Source organism: Telmatherina bonti, assembly GCF_933228915.1.
Source record: "Telmatherina bonti genome assembly, chromosome: 22".
Classification (NCBI taxonomy): Eukaryota; Metazoa; Chordata; class Actinopteri; order Atheriniformes; family Telmatherinidae; genus Telmatherina; species Telmatherina bonti.
In genome coordinates this window covers 34,997,982-35,014,569 of record NC_136631.1, presented here as the reverse complement: position 1 = coordinate 35,014,569, position 16,588 = coordinate 34,997,982, and the positions used below count along the sequence as shown (strand labels likewise).

At 43.3% G+C, this 16,588-nt stretch overlaps 1 protein-coding gene across 2 annotated transcripts; it reads right to left on the bottom strand.

Annotated features, from left to right (window-relative positions):
- Positions 1 to 97: 97 nt before the first annotated feature.
- znf106a (zinc finger protein 106a) lies at positions 98 to 13,457 on the bottom strand. Of its 2 annotated transcripts, XM_079261906.1 has the most exons (19): positions 12,824 to 13,457; positions 9,182 to 11,011; positions 8,662 to 9,091; positions 8,519 to 8,588; positions 8,282 to 8,436; positions 8,006 to 8,066; positions 6,059 to 6,331; positions 5,192 to 5,918; positions 4,896 to 4,936; positions 4,628 to 4,773; positions 4,412 to 4,546; positions 4,213 to 4,329; positions 3,899 to 4,090; positions 3,733 to 3,795; positions 3,531 to 3,650; positions 3,352 to 3,423; positions 3,011 to 3,082; positions 2,503 to 2,643; positions 98 to 1,622 (listed from the first exon to the last, which is right to left on the bottom strand). In XM_079261906.1, exons 1-19 carry the CDS (start codon positions 13,063 to 13,065, stop codon positions 1,566 to 1,568), a joined length of 4,944 nt encoding a protein of 1,647 aa, XP_079118032.1. In that variant the 5' UTR covers positions 13,066 to 13,457; the 3' UTR covers positions 98 to 1,565. The 2 variants fall into 2 exon arrangements, with proteins under 2 accessions (XP_079118032.1, XP_079118033.1); XM_079261907.1 differs by lacking the exons at positions 98 to 1,622; positions 2,503 to 2,643; positions 3,011 to 3,082 and having other exon boundaries at positions 3,352 to 3,453.
- Positions 13,458 to 16,588: the final 3,131 nt, after the last annotated feature.

Sequence of the window (16,588 nt, the reverse complement as noted above, 5' to 3'; positions counted from 1 at the left end):
AATAAATGTGTAGTTGTTGGTTTGACTGCGTTTCCAGTAGTTCTGATCTAAATAAAAAATTTTTTTTCCTAATATACAAAAAATCAAACAAATAACTTTTTCTGATGTTGCAAACCATTTTTATTTCTTAGACTTTTTTTTTTTTGTAAAAAATATCTCTTCACAATTTCGATAATAAATGAAAAACTTTGAAGAAACTCAGGAATGCCAGGTAGGAGGCGAACTGCACACTTTTCCCTGCCATAAATGAGTGAGTCTGGAAAACCTGCCACAGTGAGAACGTCGGGTAAATCCGGCAAAGAACTTTTCCCTCCAAAAATAAAGAGCACACAAACTGGAGAGTTGTAATCTTCCAACTAAATCTGCTCTGGGAGAGAAAGTCAGCTAGGCGCTGTTAAAACTGGTTTTAAAGCCTTTAAAAAGGGGATTTCTGTCACCCGTTGCTTGACTTAATGACAGTGAGGTATGGCATGGGAGATGAAAATCCTTCCCTACGAGAGCCTTCACTGAACACCTTTAAATGTCCTTCACCTTCATACTTTATTAGAAAATGATCATCACTGGAAAATACAGCTCTGCTGCCTTCTGCAAATCTAAAATAAACTAAAGAAGAAAAACCAGTGCCTCAAAAACACGATCTCACACTCACGCCTGGAAAACAAGGTTCACTTCACATTAAAACTTTCTGAACAAATAGGAATAAATCCACACATATTAAAAGTTACAGGAAACGCGAACAAGCCATCGTGTTTCAAATCCGTTTTCCTCACGAGTGTAAATTCTCAAACGACAACCTCAGATCAAGTCCTTCCACACCAGAATGAGCAACAAACATATAACCCTAGCTAGAGAACAAAAAAGATAGCTAGAAATGTTAGAATAAAACAAAATAAACCAAAGAAAAAAAAAAATCTCCTTCATAAAGAGACCATCATACTAGTGAACACAGCTTCAATCATCCGCCATCACCATAAACAGGAAGTGACATCAGGTCATTAATGCTGATGTCATAAGTAAAGAAAGATCTACAAGTTGCTCAACATGACATATCACAACTGCACGACTATAAAAACATCTCAACCCATGTCATACCACAGTCCAGCCTGGAAATGAACCCGGTTTTGTTGCAGCTGCAAAGGGAAAAAAGCGCAACCGACTCCTCAGGCAATGGCAACTCGGAAGTTTCTTCAGTAAAATACGTCATGTGTTTGTTTCTTCGTCTTGCTTTGGTCAGTAAAGAGGACTTGCAGTGGTCGGACAAAAGGAGAAGGCGCTGTGTTCTGTAGAACGTATAAAAACAAAGGAAACAACAACAGCACAAACAACCCTCCTTTTGTTGACTGTGTCATGGTTGGATTCCAACACCGGACAGAGAGGGTGGAGTTTTCAGACGCTACTCGTCAGGCTCGAAGCGAGCGCTGTCGAGTTAAGCGGGTCCCAAGAAGTAGCCCCCCCAATATGGGAGGTTAACAAGAAAGGGGGAGGAGTTGACGATGACAGGAAGAGGGGGGTGGGGGGGGGGGGGGGGGAGGCTTGGGGTGAAACTAGGTTCCTACCACCAGCCCCTAACGCTCTGCTTCAGTCTCCTCCTCAGCATGTTTCTGCATGTGAAGCAGCATCATCTGCAAGACACAAAACAATATCAGCCTGCGGAGTTTATGGCTTTATACACAATTATTTCATTCCAATATGAAGCACAACTGTTTATACTATTCAGTCTCTCTTTATTAATGTGTTTTTAAGTTCCTCAGCATGTTTTTAGAGGGACAGGAGAAACTTGCTTTAAAAAAAAATACCTCAGAGAAACTTCCCTCACTCTGTATTCATGGGGGGGGGGGGGGGGGGGGGGGGGGGGAGAGAATCAAATCGAAAAATTGGGATTTTTTGCTTCACAAATTTAAAATTGATTTTTTTTTTTTGTTAAAAAATAGTTGTTGTTTTTTTCCCCCAAATAAATGAAAATAATCCATTATGAAATTTTTTTTTATCATTTTATTGTTTTCATTGATCTTTTTACTTGTCTTCTTGTGTATTACAGCAGCAGAATGATGGTCTGACTACTGTGTCGTTTTTTCCTGATGGAAATCAAGAAAAATGACAAGCAAAGTTTTTTATTTTTTTGTTTATAATCTACAAAAATCAGCAATATCGAAGAATTGTGAGAATCGCAATTTAAATCGAATTGGCACCCAAAAAAATCAGAATCATATCAAAAGCATATCGTCACAGCCCTAATATTCCTTGCTAATTATTAGACACCATCAAATAAACATCATTTTAAGCTTTGTCTTTACAGCTGCAGTTGATTTGATATGTGAGTAAAACTTGTGTCCTAGATGTAAAATCACAGAGTGATTCCAACAGGCATAAAAACAGGAGAAATGAATACAAAGCAGATTTAAAAGTGACCAATCTGAAGAGTTACAGAGTCGGGCGGAAGGGGGATGGACGGACTGAACACGTCGATATAAAACAGTATAAAAGCTGCTGGAGCGTTTGTACCTGCTTGGAGCTGTTGCGTGTGCAGAAAAACTCTTCACAGTTTTTCCAGCGGCACTTCTGGAAGTTGCCGTTGGCGTGATCGTTGATGAGATGCTGCAGAAGATGCGCCGTCAATCCGAACACCAGGCAGCAGCCGTGCCACTGTGGACACAACACACTGGTCACTGCTAAAAGCTTACAAACCAAAATGCTTTTAACAATGTAGCAGAACCTACTGACAGGGAAAAGGTTTGCTTAATCACATAGCTGCTCATTGGATACCCAGCTTTTCGGTTTACATCATCACATCCCTTACATCATGCCTCTTCAGGGATTAAAATGCCAGAACAAGGTCGAAAAACTGCTCTCGACATCCACATGTTTGCTTCAATTCTGAATTAGATCCACCACTGGGAAAGTCTCACAGTTAAAGTGGAATTTGGAAGCAGAATAAATGTTTTACAATCACAAACATGAAGAGAAAATAATGCATTTCTTTATCCACTTGTTCCTCAGGCCTCCATCTTACCCAGCAGCGGTAGTTCTGCATGAGGTTCAGCTTGACGGCCTGCAAGCTGCCATCGTAACAGCCCGTGTAGATCTGAAACAACAAGTCACATAAACTTCAGTTTTAAAACACAAATTAAACACCACAGCTTAACAGAGGTTATATTGTTTAGAAAGTATAAGTTTGCCAAAACATTTCAGACACACAAATGGATTCATTTTAGTGGTAAATAGATCCTACATGCACAATCTTTAATGCCAACTTGCTTTTGTCCAAACATATACAACAGGTTAAATATGATATGTTAAAGGAGATGTGTTCATAGTTGGTTGTAAGTAACATTTTATGTTGTTTTTTTTTACCATGTTCTTGTGGACTGTCATGCACAACACCATGTCCTTGTGTCCACCATAGACCTGCATCTGGTCCTGAGTCTGTGGAGATATTCAGTGATGTGCACAAAACTAAAAAAAAAAAACTGGCTCTAAATATCAAATCTCATATTTTAATATTTTAGGTCATATTGTTTAGGGATGCAGACCTGTATGTCGTAGACGCGAACCAGTTTGTCCAGACAGGCGGTGACCATCATCTTCCCCAGCACGGCCACTACAGTAACAGCATGACTGTGACCCTTAAAGACCTGCACCAGCTCCCCAGTCTGCAGGACAGTGTGGGAAAAGTCATGAAAAAATAAGATTCTATGCTGAAAAAAAAATAATTAAACTATAAAGTGAACTCACATGGATGTTGTGAGCATAGACGGAGTGATCACTGGATCCACTGAACACCAGATCATTGACCACCTGCCAGGAAACAGAAACTATTAAAAACTTTGCTCATAAATGACAGATCTACCAAGAGGAATCCCGTCTCCCAGTCGGAGCCAAGATTTCCGCCTTGACCCACCTTCATGCAGAGCACGCTCTTGGTGTGGCCCCGCAGAGTGCGAAGCAGGACTCCGTTCTTGGCTTCTCTCACGCTGATGGTGCTGTCGTAGGAGCCGACTAGCAGGATCTTACAGCCTCCCTCCTGCGATGAGGCCAGACAGCTCACGGCACGCGGCCCGTGGCACTCAAACACATCCATCTGCTTGTTTGTCTAAACAAAGAATAGCAAAAAAATGACATGAAAATCCAGCTGGCGGAGGATTCTGAAAAACAGGATTCAGGGTTTTTTTGGTCCAAATGGCTTCAAGTCTGAATATAAAATGGATTTCTTACCTTGAGGTTAAATGTGACAACTGTTCCGTTCGCCAGACCGGCGTATAAAGTCTTCCATCGGCCGTGGAGGCAAATAACTCGGTCTGACAGAGAGAAGAGCTGCTCCAGTTCCCGTGTCTGTAGACGGCATGAAACGCAGGAAACACTCCATTTAGACGTCCACTGTACCTCAAAACATCAGAACATGCGCAGATTTTACCTTCAGACTGTAGCAGCGGATGGTCTGGTCACTGGAACCAGTATAAAGGCGATGGTGCAGGCATGGAGCTGCAGACACCAGCAGGCAGGTCACTTTGGAGCTGTGGCCTTCGAACACACCCATACACTGATGACTCTGCAACAAACAAAGACATTTTCTGCACAATTCTGTCACCAAATGAAACAACTGAGAGACAGCAGCAGCAGCAGCACCCACCACCAGGTCGAACGCTCTGATGGTTCGATCTCCTGAGCATGTGTACAGCAGCCCGTTGTGGATCTGCATGGCGTTCACCGCCTCCTGGTGGCCGTCGAACATCCCCTCGGTGGGCATCTCCTCCTCGCCGTGGTCAGAGGACACGTCTAAGTTACACAAATAGGAATAACTGGTATGCACATGGCAGGATGAGGCAAAGTGAAGGATGGTGGCTGCTTTTTAAGCCCCGCCCCTTAGCGTGGTCAATGTTCTCCAGAAACGTACACACCTGATGAGGTCTTGGGTTGTGCGACGACAAATGGCAGATCACTGCGAGGAGAAATGGTGAAAATCAAGAGTTCAAACAATCAATTCATACAAAAGCATCAGTTCAGTTGTATCCACTGATTTCTGTCATACATGTAATATTTTCAGATCTTTTCAAACAGAAAACGCCGACTATAAAACATTTCCCAGCGCTGAGATTTGAGAAGCTTAAAGGATGTAGCTCTTCTGATCATCTCCAGAGTGAAGTCCTCCATGATTGTAACTGAATACTGAGCTGAGTTTCAACTAATGATTCACCTCTCAGATGATTTACACAGATCCATGTCGCTGGTGGACGACACCTCGTTGCAGGCCAGGCGCTGTGGTTCAGGCTTGCGTGAGTCTGGGACCAGCGCTGGAGTATCCATTCCAGTCTCCTGACCAGCAGCGGCGACGTCCATGCTTTCCTCTGCGTCCAACCTTCCCATCTCATCGGCGGGAGGAGCAAGCTCCAGCATGTTTTCAGGGAAGTCCGCAACCTTGCCGTCCTCTGTGTTTCTGCTGCCCTCTCTGTCGTCTGCAGGCAGGCTGGAGGTGCTGACCTGAGAACCTCCACTGGGCCTCCGGCGCTGTCGCAGCCACCTCCGTCTGGAGACTTCTTCCTCCATCTCTGTGTCGCTGGTCTCCGGCTGCTCCGTCCCTTGAGCCTTTTTCAACGCCTTCCTCTTTTTCAGCTTCCTCACACGCTTCCCGCCCCCCGCAGACGGAGAAGCAGGCATGTTAAAGACTGACGAGGACTGTGTCGACTGAACGTCGGCCCAGTCACCCACACTCCCGACCTCAGAGCTTCTCCTGCTGGGGGAGAATTTTACCGGGACTTTGGAGTCGGAAAACGGGTTATCACAGTTACTTGATGCCTGTACGGCTTTTTCTGTCGTCTCAAGCAGTCCAGAAGTTTTCTCCTGGTGCTCTGCGAGTTCTTCACACTTAGCTTGGCAAGGCTGAAATTTTCTTTCAGGAGAGGACCACTGGTTGACGGCAGGATCTGGGAAAAGTTTCAGTAGCAAACAGGTCAACACACCCCAGAAATAACTGTTCAATAAACAAATCCGACACAATAAATACTAGTAAAAGCTTTTGAAGTACTTCAATCAACTTAGATAAATTTAGCATTAAATCACGGACCTGGAGAGGTGGTAGCATGAGCAACTGGCAGATCTGGAGTGGTGCTGTGGGCACAGTGGGTTATAGCGTCCACGGCGTCCTGCTCTGAGCTGATGTAGAGTGGAGACTGGGGCTCCTCCTTAATAACCACAGGTAGGCAGGAGGAGGGGGGAGAGGCGCACTCGGCAGCGTGGTTAGGACTGCGAACAGCGGTGTTCATAACAGAGGAGGGTGTGTGAGGTTCATCCATCTTTTCTTCTTTCAGCTTGACCTGCGGTGCTTCTTCCACAGAACCTGCAATCGATCAATAACGTGTTGATTGGAAAATTAAGACTCTAAATGAATCAGCAGTTCTTTCTCAGGGTTCCACAACCAACCAGGTTCCTCCAATCACAAGTCTTCTCTCTTAGCCTCGAGTATACCAGTCCCCTGCTGTGGTTATATTCTACAGTCTTTTACTTACATATCAGGGAAAACACACGCATACCCTGATAATAAGGGTATCGGGATTTTTTGTTTCCCAATTTTGAAATTTATTTCTTTTTTAACAGTTTTTTTTTTTTTTAAACAAAACAGATTATTTTGATTTAATTTTTCAAATGAAAATTTTTTGTCATTTTTATTGATCTTTTTACTTGTCTTCCTGAGCCTTATAGCAGTCGAATGATGGTCTGGCTGCTATATTGTTTTTTCCTAAATGAAATCAAGAAAAATTAGCAAAAAAAAAGTTGTTTTTTTTTTTTTTTTGTTTTTGTTTTTAATCTACAAAAATCAGCAATATTGAAGAATTGTGAGAATCGCTATTTAAATCAAATCGGCACAGAAAAAAAATCAGAATTGAATCGGGACAAAAGCACATCGTCACAGCCCGATCTGATAAGTACATCAGGGGCAACTTGGGGTTCAGCGCCTTGCCCAAAGACACTTCGGCACATAGTGGTCGAAGCCTGCGATCAATCTAATGCTAGTTCTATCTAGGAGGGTATCTGCTCCAGAATAACTTTTAGCTCTCGACACATTACTCTGATCACAATGTGAGAAAATCAATGAAATATTTTGTGATTTTGTCGATACATCATGAGTTGTGATTTGAATGAAATGTGTAACATGCAAATACAATAAAGTATAAAATGAATAAAAACTAATCTCAACAAAAAATATTAAAAATAATAAACAATGAAACAAAAAAATTATTTATATTTGAAATATATATAGGAAAATATATTTCAAATATAAATAATGTAAAATGTGTAACTGAGGCTAAAATATCAGGTTGTTTGTGTTTTCTTCTGTTAACATCCTGGTAATTTGGAGTTGACACTATTTCTAAGTCATTCTGCTGTATTTTGCAAATCAAGATGACACTCTGCCAACAGCAACGTGTTACGGCAGCTCTGCTCCACCTTTACTGTCTTTTATCGACTTCTATGACTCTGCGGTAGCCTCAGCTCTCCTCTACACTTTTGCATCTCTGACCTGCGCGGCCCTCTGGACTCTGTGGAGGGACAACACCTCGTACCCGCTGCACCAGTCTGCTGCTGGAGGTGCTGAGCAGCTCCTCCAGCAGCAGACTGAGACATCCTCAGTGTCGGACAGAGTGCTACCGCAGGTCCTTCATTCCCACTGCTGTCAGACTGTACAACTCATCTGTACAGCCATGATACCTTCCCCATTAAATATACATATTGCTGTTTAATAGAGTTTTTTTAAACCTTTATTTATACTTATATTGGATTCACTGTGACGCATGTTTCTCTTTCTGCCACTACCTCCAGCTTATCCCTGCAAATTTCTCCACTGTGTGATCAAATAAAGTCTCAGTCTTTACTGGTCCGGCCCATTTCAGATCAAACTGCTGCACGGGGTCCCTGAACTGAAACCATTTTCACAAACCTAATCTAGTGTCATGATTTTTTCAGTTTATTACAACAGGATTTATGTTATTTTTTAACACAAGCATATCTTCACCTTGCATTCCTTTAAGCAACTCAATCCTCTTGTTTCTAAGGTCGTTCATCTCCACGGTCACCTGAACAAAGAGCAAATAAAAAAGTCACACAAGACATTTCTGCTTGTAAATCTGTGATACTTTAGTAATATTAAAAAGTAACAGACTGATCATTTAAAATATTAAAGACAGGAGGTAACTCTTGTGTTTTCAGGTGGCAAAACCAGCAACCTGCTGCTATGCAACATGTAACTCATGTTCAGCTGCAGCGGAAAAGCTGCTGATTGAAGACAAACCTGCTGTTTAACCACCATGAGACGCTGCACCTCCATGTAGGCGGCTTCCAGTGCCGCCCGAGCCTGGATCAAGCTTGCGTCCACATTCTGCAAGGACCGACTCAACTCCTCCTCCCGCAGAGACACCGTGAGCAGCTGGTCGATCTGTGAACGCTCTGCACCAGGCACAAACACAGAGTTATCCGCTGAACTAGCGCTGTATTTCTTCATCTTTTCATCTGTTATCTGGAAACAAACCTTTCTTGGATTTGACCTTCATCCTTTTGCTATTATGTTCCAAACAAGATGCTTCTTTACTTGCAACATCCTGCAGAAAAAAAAAAAAAAAAGATGACTGCATATTCTGCTTGTTTGATTAAAATGATGGAAACAAAACTCACCCCGGCTGCTCTCCGTCTCTTTCCTGGTCCTTGACCGTCACACTGCTCTGTCCCAGAGGTGCTGTCCCCCTGCGCCGAACTGGACCGCTGCAGGACTTTCACCGTAGCAGACGTTAGTTTGTCTGGCTGCCTCTGTAGCTTGGACTCTGCAGCACACTGATGGTCGTGCAGAGCGTTGCTGCTGGGAGAAGCGGCAGAGCCCTGCTGCTCGGAGCAGAGGCCTTTACTCTGCGTTTTCTCTTCTGATGCAAACAGGGACGGAGCAGATCCAGGAGCCAGGCTGCTCTCTGATAAGGAGCGCTTTCTGGAGTTGCCCTGGGCTGAGACGTCCATCAGTGACTCCCACTGGAAACCCTCCAGGAGGGCCAGGTCCTCCTCCTCCTCCTGGCTCTGGTACTCCTGCTCACACGGCACCATCTCGATCCCAAACCTGGAAGGACGGGAGATGAGAGGCGATGTAAAATTAATCAAACTATTAGAAACGAGTTTCCGCTGTCGCATTAGAAGAGGGAGGTTTCACCTTGGCATGCCTTTTCCCTTGTCTTGCTTCTTCTTGACCTCCTGATACACCTGCTCCCAGTTGACGCTGCGCCGCGACCCGGAGCTGATGAGCTGCCTTACGGTTGGTTTGAGCCCTGAATCCTTCTCTGTGTCACTTCTCCGCGACTCGCTCAGGTTCCGCACCCGCCTGGCGATGTTCAGGTTCGGCTCGTGACCACCGGTTTTGCTCTTGGAGCTGATGTGCTTTGTGAGGTCACGTTTTAAGACAGAGGGCAGGTCCAGTTTGGGCAAAGATGACGTGTTTGTTCCTGGGCCCGCTTCGCCGCTTCTGGAGGCGTCACTCTCTGAGCTCTGCCCGGCCTCTGCACCCAGCATGGCCTCATCTGGAACTGCTGGGCAGCTTTGTTTCTTTGCTTTGTTCTTGTTCTCGTCGCCACCTCTAAGTGAAGCTGCAGGCTCTGAGCGCTCCATCGCGGAGGTGCTAACTTGCAGTGACTGGAGAAATTGGCCGCTGTCTGCAGATGGCCTTTCTGGCTTTGCTGCATCAGTTAACGCTGCTTTAGCTGCACTCCGACTTTTGTCTTTCCTCACTTCAATCTGACTCTGACCCTGAGCTGCTTGCCGCTCCTCCATGACGTGTCTGTTCATCTCCTCCTTGTTGTTACTGGAGCTGTCCAAGGAGCCCCTCTTCTCAGGCGCATTGTGTCTCACGGTCCTGAAGGACTCTGGGAGGTGTCTTTCCTGTCTGGACTGAAGGAGCCCGACAGGTGGGATCTTGAGTCCACTCTGACTCCCAGGTGGTTTCAGCTGTGACAGAGCTTGACCAGAAGTCTTGCTGGGCTGAGCTCCAGAACAGACACCAGGAGCTGAGGAACTCTTCTGGTCTACATGAAGCTGTACTTTATTTATCTGACTAGAGGAAGCAGATGAAGAGTTTTGATGGCCGTCTGACTGAGAACTGCTGCAGTTCCTCTCTGTGGGTGTGGATTTTGGTTTTGTTTCATGCCTTCCACTCTCGTCCTCATTTGGCCTGTTTGGCATCACCTGCTTCTGTCTCTGCTCAGGCTGGGACTGCCTGTTCACCTCTGGTGCTTTTTCTTGCTTCTGTGGTTTAGAGGCTTTGGGGTACTTCTCTGATGGGCTTGTGTGGGCGTCACTGTGGGGTCCAGATGTGACTGAGTAGGGCGACCAGCGACAGCTTTTGTCCAGCTTTGGGTTACTACCGAAAGTCTTGGTGTTCTTACTGCTGTTCTGTTCAGATTGGGATGCTGCCTCGCCATGTTGCCGCCCAGCATCCGGCTGTGTTCCTCTGTCATTCCCTGAACTTTGAAACTGGTTAACAGCCTGGGAAAAGAAACTGGGTGGAGTTGGAAATCCTACAAAACTTTGGGGCCGGACCCTTGGAGCATAGGTAAAAATATTATTTTGGCCATAAAGTCCGTTACTGCTGCCTCCACTGCTGAGCCAGGGCAGGCGATTCTGTTTCTGGCCGTATGAAACATGACCACATTTCCTGTTACTCTGCTCCATATGATTATCCCTTTTTCTGCCAGAAAACTCTTCAGATGCCCAATTCTGTAAGTTTGGAGGCTCTTGAGCATGCCAGGTGGCGCTCTTCCCCTGTTTGTTGTGGTACCAGGGTCTTTCTTCTCCCGCGTCATTACATCGGTTGCCCCGGTACCAATGGTACTGATGGCTGGGCCCAGAGAACCCCGGCATGGGAGGCTGCCACACATGCTCCAGACGGTATCGCTCCTTAACATCCTTAAGTCTTTGCTGAAAATCCTCCCTTTTCCTTCGTTCCTCTTCTTCTTTTGCAAGCTTTGCAGCAGCAGCCTCTTTCTCTTTTCTACGATAAGAAGCAAAAATATTTAGTTCTGCATATAAACTTTACAACTGCATCAAGATTTAGGAGGTCTGGGCTGAAAATGATGATAATTAGCCCAATAACAGATGTAACAAGCAAACAAAAAGTAAAACCTAACTATGCTCTGTACTAACAGTGAATCAAGTATTTTCATATTTTTTTGGAAAGAAATGACTCGTATAATAAGTATATAAAGAAAAAAGCTGAGCTGATTTAGTTACTTTCAGCTCTTCAACATATTTTGCCGTAATTCTCCAGCCGGTAATTAGATTAATTTTATTCACTTCATTAGGATCGCATTCAGTCATGTCAAGCATCAAAACGTTTTGGGCAAAGTAACAAGCTGGTGAAAACAGCAGGGTTGTTTGGAGCTTAAGGAATAGTTTTTTTTTATTCTTGGTCAGTAGCTGTTTGGAGTCCAAACCAGCAGAAAATAACCAGTTACTCATTGATTTAAAAAAAAAACCAAAAAAAAAAAAACCTATCAATTTAAAGTTTTTTTCTTTTTTTTTTTATGTGTCAATTATAAGTTCAGAGTAATAGTATTTAGAAGATGGAAACAGTAATATATAAGAAATTAAATATTCCATTTTTTACTACAACAGGTTTTTAAAAACACACAAACATGTTTGTCCCTTAAATGTGTATAAAATACTCAAATTATGTCATTTAGAGTCAGATTTCTCTTTCTTCATCTAAGCTTTAAATAGGACTCAAACTGGACGGCTTCACACATGCTGCACAGTTTGGAGTAACACCAAAACGATGAAGAGGAAGTCAGTAACAGAAGAAGCCTTTGTCCCATCTTGGTTGTGCCTTAATGGCAAAAAATAAATAGTTAACTTAAAAACATGTCCTCTGGCAGACATACTTTGACCACTTGGTTAATTTCCCTCCAATGCTTGTACAAGACGAGAGTTATCTTATTGAATCTCTTATAAGCTTAATAATTGCAGCTTCGGATAACTCAGCGCGGAAAAGCAAGTTTTTTATGAAGCAACATGGGTTCTAAATCTTGATAATAAATGACACTTTCATCTTCCCTTTCTGCAACATGAAAGGCAGGCTTGAGACGTCACTGTTTCAGCTGCATTTAAGTCAGAATAACATGAATCTCCCTGTAAAATATCTGTTTTTATAGGTATTAAAGTTTAAGTGCATGAGCTAAAGTACAAGCAACAGATGGAAAACATCTCCTGAGTGACAACCTCCCTCCAGCGGCTTCAGTCAGACATGTTTCTGACATTTTAAAGTACAACATGAAGGTAAACACTGTGTTGTAGCTCAAATTAAGATGCTAATTCATAGAACTGGTTTAACATTTTGTGTATTTATGAAGCATTTCTCCCCTTTGTCACAGCATCAGCAGACCTTTTGTGTGTTTTACTATATACAGAGAGCTATAATGTGTCTGAACTTTGCAGTCATGCTTTTTTTTTTAGCCTGCAGTCCTGACATCCGACTCCAGAAGCAGCTCAACGTGAAGCTGTGACTAAAAGAGGTCTGTGAGCTCCACTCAGCAAAATGTGACTATACATGGCATATGTACACACAAATTACAGCTCATAATCTCTCGCTTCAATCTAGTACATCCAATTAAAAAAAAAACTGGAAGAGAAACACTTTAGAATGAATCTGAGTTGTTAAATATAAAACATTTAGTTCAGGACTTTTCACTGTTCTGTTTAATTCATAAAAAATGAGATTTTTTTTTAGAAACAAAAAGGATATATATCATAAAGCAGCATCTATATTAGATGATATTGTCCCCATAAAGCAGAAAAGTTGTCTTACCTGATGCGCTCTTTTCTCTTTTCTATCAGCTCCACCATGGCTGAGTCAAAGTAATCCTCTTCGTAGCTGTTCCCGACGTTCTTTTTCTCAGCTGCCTCCACGTTCTCTTTGTGTGTGGGGCTGGAAATGTGGCTGGCGTATTCAGTCAGGCTCACCACCTTCACCTTACAAACCCTGCACTCATGTCCGCAGTCCCTGGGGAGGGAAGGGGAAAGAGGGCGTTCAATCGATCCTTCAGGCATGGCTCTGAGCGAGTCTGGTTCGGTTTGGTTTTCCTGCCTGCAGAACCTGCAACAAAGCACTCTGGCTCTACTTTCTGATACTTCACAACGTAAATAAGGAGAGGAGAATACTCAACAATCCTTAATAAAAAAAATGAACTTGTCCAAATTCTCTACTGTCACAGATCAGGAGGTAGCTAACTTAGAATTTTCGCTTGATCAAAAAAAAAGTTCAAATCTTTATCATCCTGATCTTGTTTTTCCTTTCTTCAGCAGGCCACATGCGGCGGGGTGAGAGCAGGAGGAGCAGCCCGGCTGGACTCAGGCAGCAGTTTGAGTCCAGCCCTGCAGCACGGCGCTGGGACGGGTGGAGGAAAGACAGGTCCTCAGCTTAGTGCGCCTTCATGATGGTGTCCGCTGCGCTCTGACACGCTACACAAGGCAATGTCTGTATATGACCTCTCACTGGGCTCCAACTCCCAGATCCCAGCCCCCCTCCCTTTAGGACAGCATATGTTATCAGAACAGACCACAGATTCCTGACAACCAATCCTGTGCATTGACTTTGAAACTAGAGCTGTGTGCAGCTGCTCATCGCCTCCCTTTCAAAAAACCCTTCCCAAGTATGCCACCCTGATAGGGCTGGCCACTTTGTTGGCTCCTTCTCAGTTTCTGTTCAGATCTGTGTCACGGTATGCTGCCTTTTCTGACCTCTCGTGCGGCTGGCAAGCGTTCATATCATAGGATTACTTTGTTTCTGACACCTTATTCCTCAGCTGCAAAGGTGGAAAATTAAATCCAACAATTTAATTGAAGCAAACTTAAGTTTGAACATGGATAAGCGGTTTTACGTGCCACACTTTGGTAAAAAAAAAACCAACACATTTCAACTTAACTATGCAGCAAATATATTCAGAAAGCAAGAAATATCCCTGACTGTACTCTTCAAAAGGACGCCATCTCTAAATGTTTATATGAAATCCCAGTAACTTAGCAACAACACGAACCTTGAATGCTCCACTTTAGATTCATTTCAGCAACAGGCCGCATACTTTTAGTATCTACATAAGAGTCATATGCATGCCAGCTGCCTTCAAACGGTCATGCCTGTTGTTCCGGAGAGATTGTGTCTAAATATATTTGGCGCAGTTGAGACAGCTGCCCATATATCCACTTCCCATCCCTGCCGGCACGTGTCTGCGTGCACATGTACTGTGACCCAAATAGATTCGGACAAAACTCTCAGAAGGAAGACAAAACCTTTGTACCAAGAGTGGGTTGAAAATGATCAATAATTTGGCAATAATAAACATGGATATAAATGTGTTCAAAAGCAAAGCATCTATGAGCTTTAACACCGCCAATTCCTGCAGCACTTACAAATGCAGATGATGCATGATTTGATATTAAACCAGTTCTATTAAGATACGAGAGAGCATGTTCCAACTCACCGGCCTTTGAGCTTCTCCAGCTCACGATGGTGGAGCATACTTCTCATGTGCTCGTCCATCTCCTGCAAAGTGATATTCAAAGCAAAATGTTTCATTTAAGCTAAAATTTCTAATTCCAAGGCAGAAAATGTGCTGAATATTCTAGGAGTAGGTAGGAGTATGCACACATTTTACTAATGTAGATGAAGGCAAACACACACAGGATAAAAGGTTTCAGATAAAATAACCTACTAGTTTTATATTCATGAGGCTAATCATGTGAGATTAACTACCTGCTTGGAAGTGTAGACCGTTTCGCACAGGATGCAAGTTCTTTCTCTCGTCATTTTGAATGTAGGTGGATGTCATCCCATCACTGTTCGAAAAGATCAACCAATATCAACAGGTTAGAAAGTGGAAATGGACATGAACTGTGTAGTTTTACTATCCAGTTGTAGTTCATAACAGTAAACATTTATGGGTGCAAACCATGCCTCAACTGTGTGTTGAAAGCTGAGCTTTCAGCAACTCCTGAGATTCTTCAAGCCAATCCTGGGTGGGCTCTGGCACATTTCTCCTGAACCACACATAGCTGTTTGACAAATGCCTTGATACCGCAGCCCAAATAGCAGCTAAGTTCAAGCTGGACACTGGTCTAAATCCAGCCTGCTGATGGAGCAACTCTGCAGCCAGAGGGCAGAGCATTGGCAACACCAAGGTCTATGTCTGGACTTGTTTAACACTGATAAACAGGGTAAGAACTCAACACATGCCACAAGTAAACGCCTACCCCAACCTACCTTGGCAAGACGTTGACCATTTAAGACCTTTGTGCTATCCTAAAATGCTCCGAGTTTATTTCAGGATGCATGAAAATGACAACGTATTTGCTCTTTATTTAATCTATTACCTAAGTTCAAAGATCCAACATGGTGCATTTTCAGAGAAAAAATAGCTGTAGATGCATTTGTTTATTTAACAAACAAAAGCAAAGCCAAAATGCAGAAGCTGTATATGAAAAACTGAGTTCAGTCTTACTGAGAAAGCAAATGGAAGCCGAATGCGGCTGATAAAATGCCACCAAGTGTGGCAGAGCACCTCTGTGAAAGCTGCTACGCGCTGACAGTGTTGCTCTGAAGCCTTCAGGTGTGTGCTAATGCAAAGCGAAACGACAGCAGCAGCGATCTGAGAGAAGCAACTGATGCTGCCGTCAATCTAGAAAAGTTTTAAGGTTGTTTCCAAACTATATGGAGTCAAACATGCAGTGACAAGATTATTCACAAGAGAAAAACATTTGCAATTACCACTGTTTCAAGGAGTTGACGTCCCAATGTCAGACCGTTTGCAAGATAAAATGTTAAAGTTCAGGACAGCAGGAAAAGACCAGACAGATGTGGCTGCAAGTACAAAACTTTTATCTCTAAAGCGCACGACAACAAAGTCGAGATGTTTTTGCATTGGAACAAACCACAGGGCTGCTGGAACAGTGAGGCGAGTGGGAAGATGTTCGGTCATAATGCAGAGCGCCATGCTTTTTTAAATCCAATCACACCTTATCAGCACTAAAATGTCATGCTAACTGTCAGACAGAGTGGTGAAGGGGCCATGATTTGGACTTCAGCACTTCACAGCGATCCAATCAACTTTAAACATTCCTCTTTACAAAGTGTTGCTCAATTCCTGTTTTAGATGTTTTCCTATTCAAATACACAATATTTACATTATAGACTGCCTCATCAAGAACTTTGTGAGCCTGTTGATGAGTTAATTCTTGCAGACAAGTGTGTTAAAGTACAGAAACATTTAACACATGCAGGATGGTGCATGGGGTCCACGCTGAGACACTGTTGCTTTGTGCATGCTCAGGATGGGGGATTGGATCAAAGTCAAGATTCGATGCAATCTGTTGGTTTTCCCTAACAAGGCTATTCATTATGAATTGGATTTAACTAATGTGTCTGTAAAGTGCCCTGAGAAGACGTTGCTGTGAAGTTGTGCTGCACAAATGAAGCTGAACTGAGATCATCTGCATAAAACTCCTGCATAAAAAAGGACAATGATGTCAGGCATATAAAAAATAAAAATCATATAAAAATGGCTGAAAAAAACATGAA

Coding starts and splice junctions, on each gene's coding strand:
- znf106a (XM_079261906.1), bottom strand. CDS start 13,065: ATGCCTGAAGGATCGATTGAACGCCCTCTTTCCCCTTCCCTCCCCAGG. Junction 4,547..4,627: donor TCAGAGCGTTCGACCTGGTG/GTGGGTGCTGCT, acceptor TGTTTGTTGCAG/AGTCATCAGTGTATGGGTGT. Junction 3,083..3,351: donor TGACAGTCCACAAGAACATG/GTAAAAAAAAAC, acceptor TTGTTGTTTCAG/ATCTACACGGGCTGTTACGA.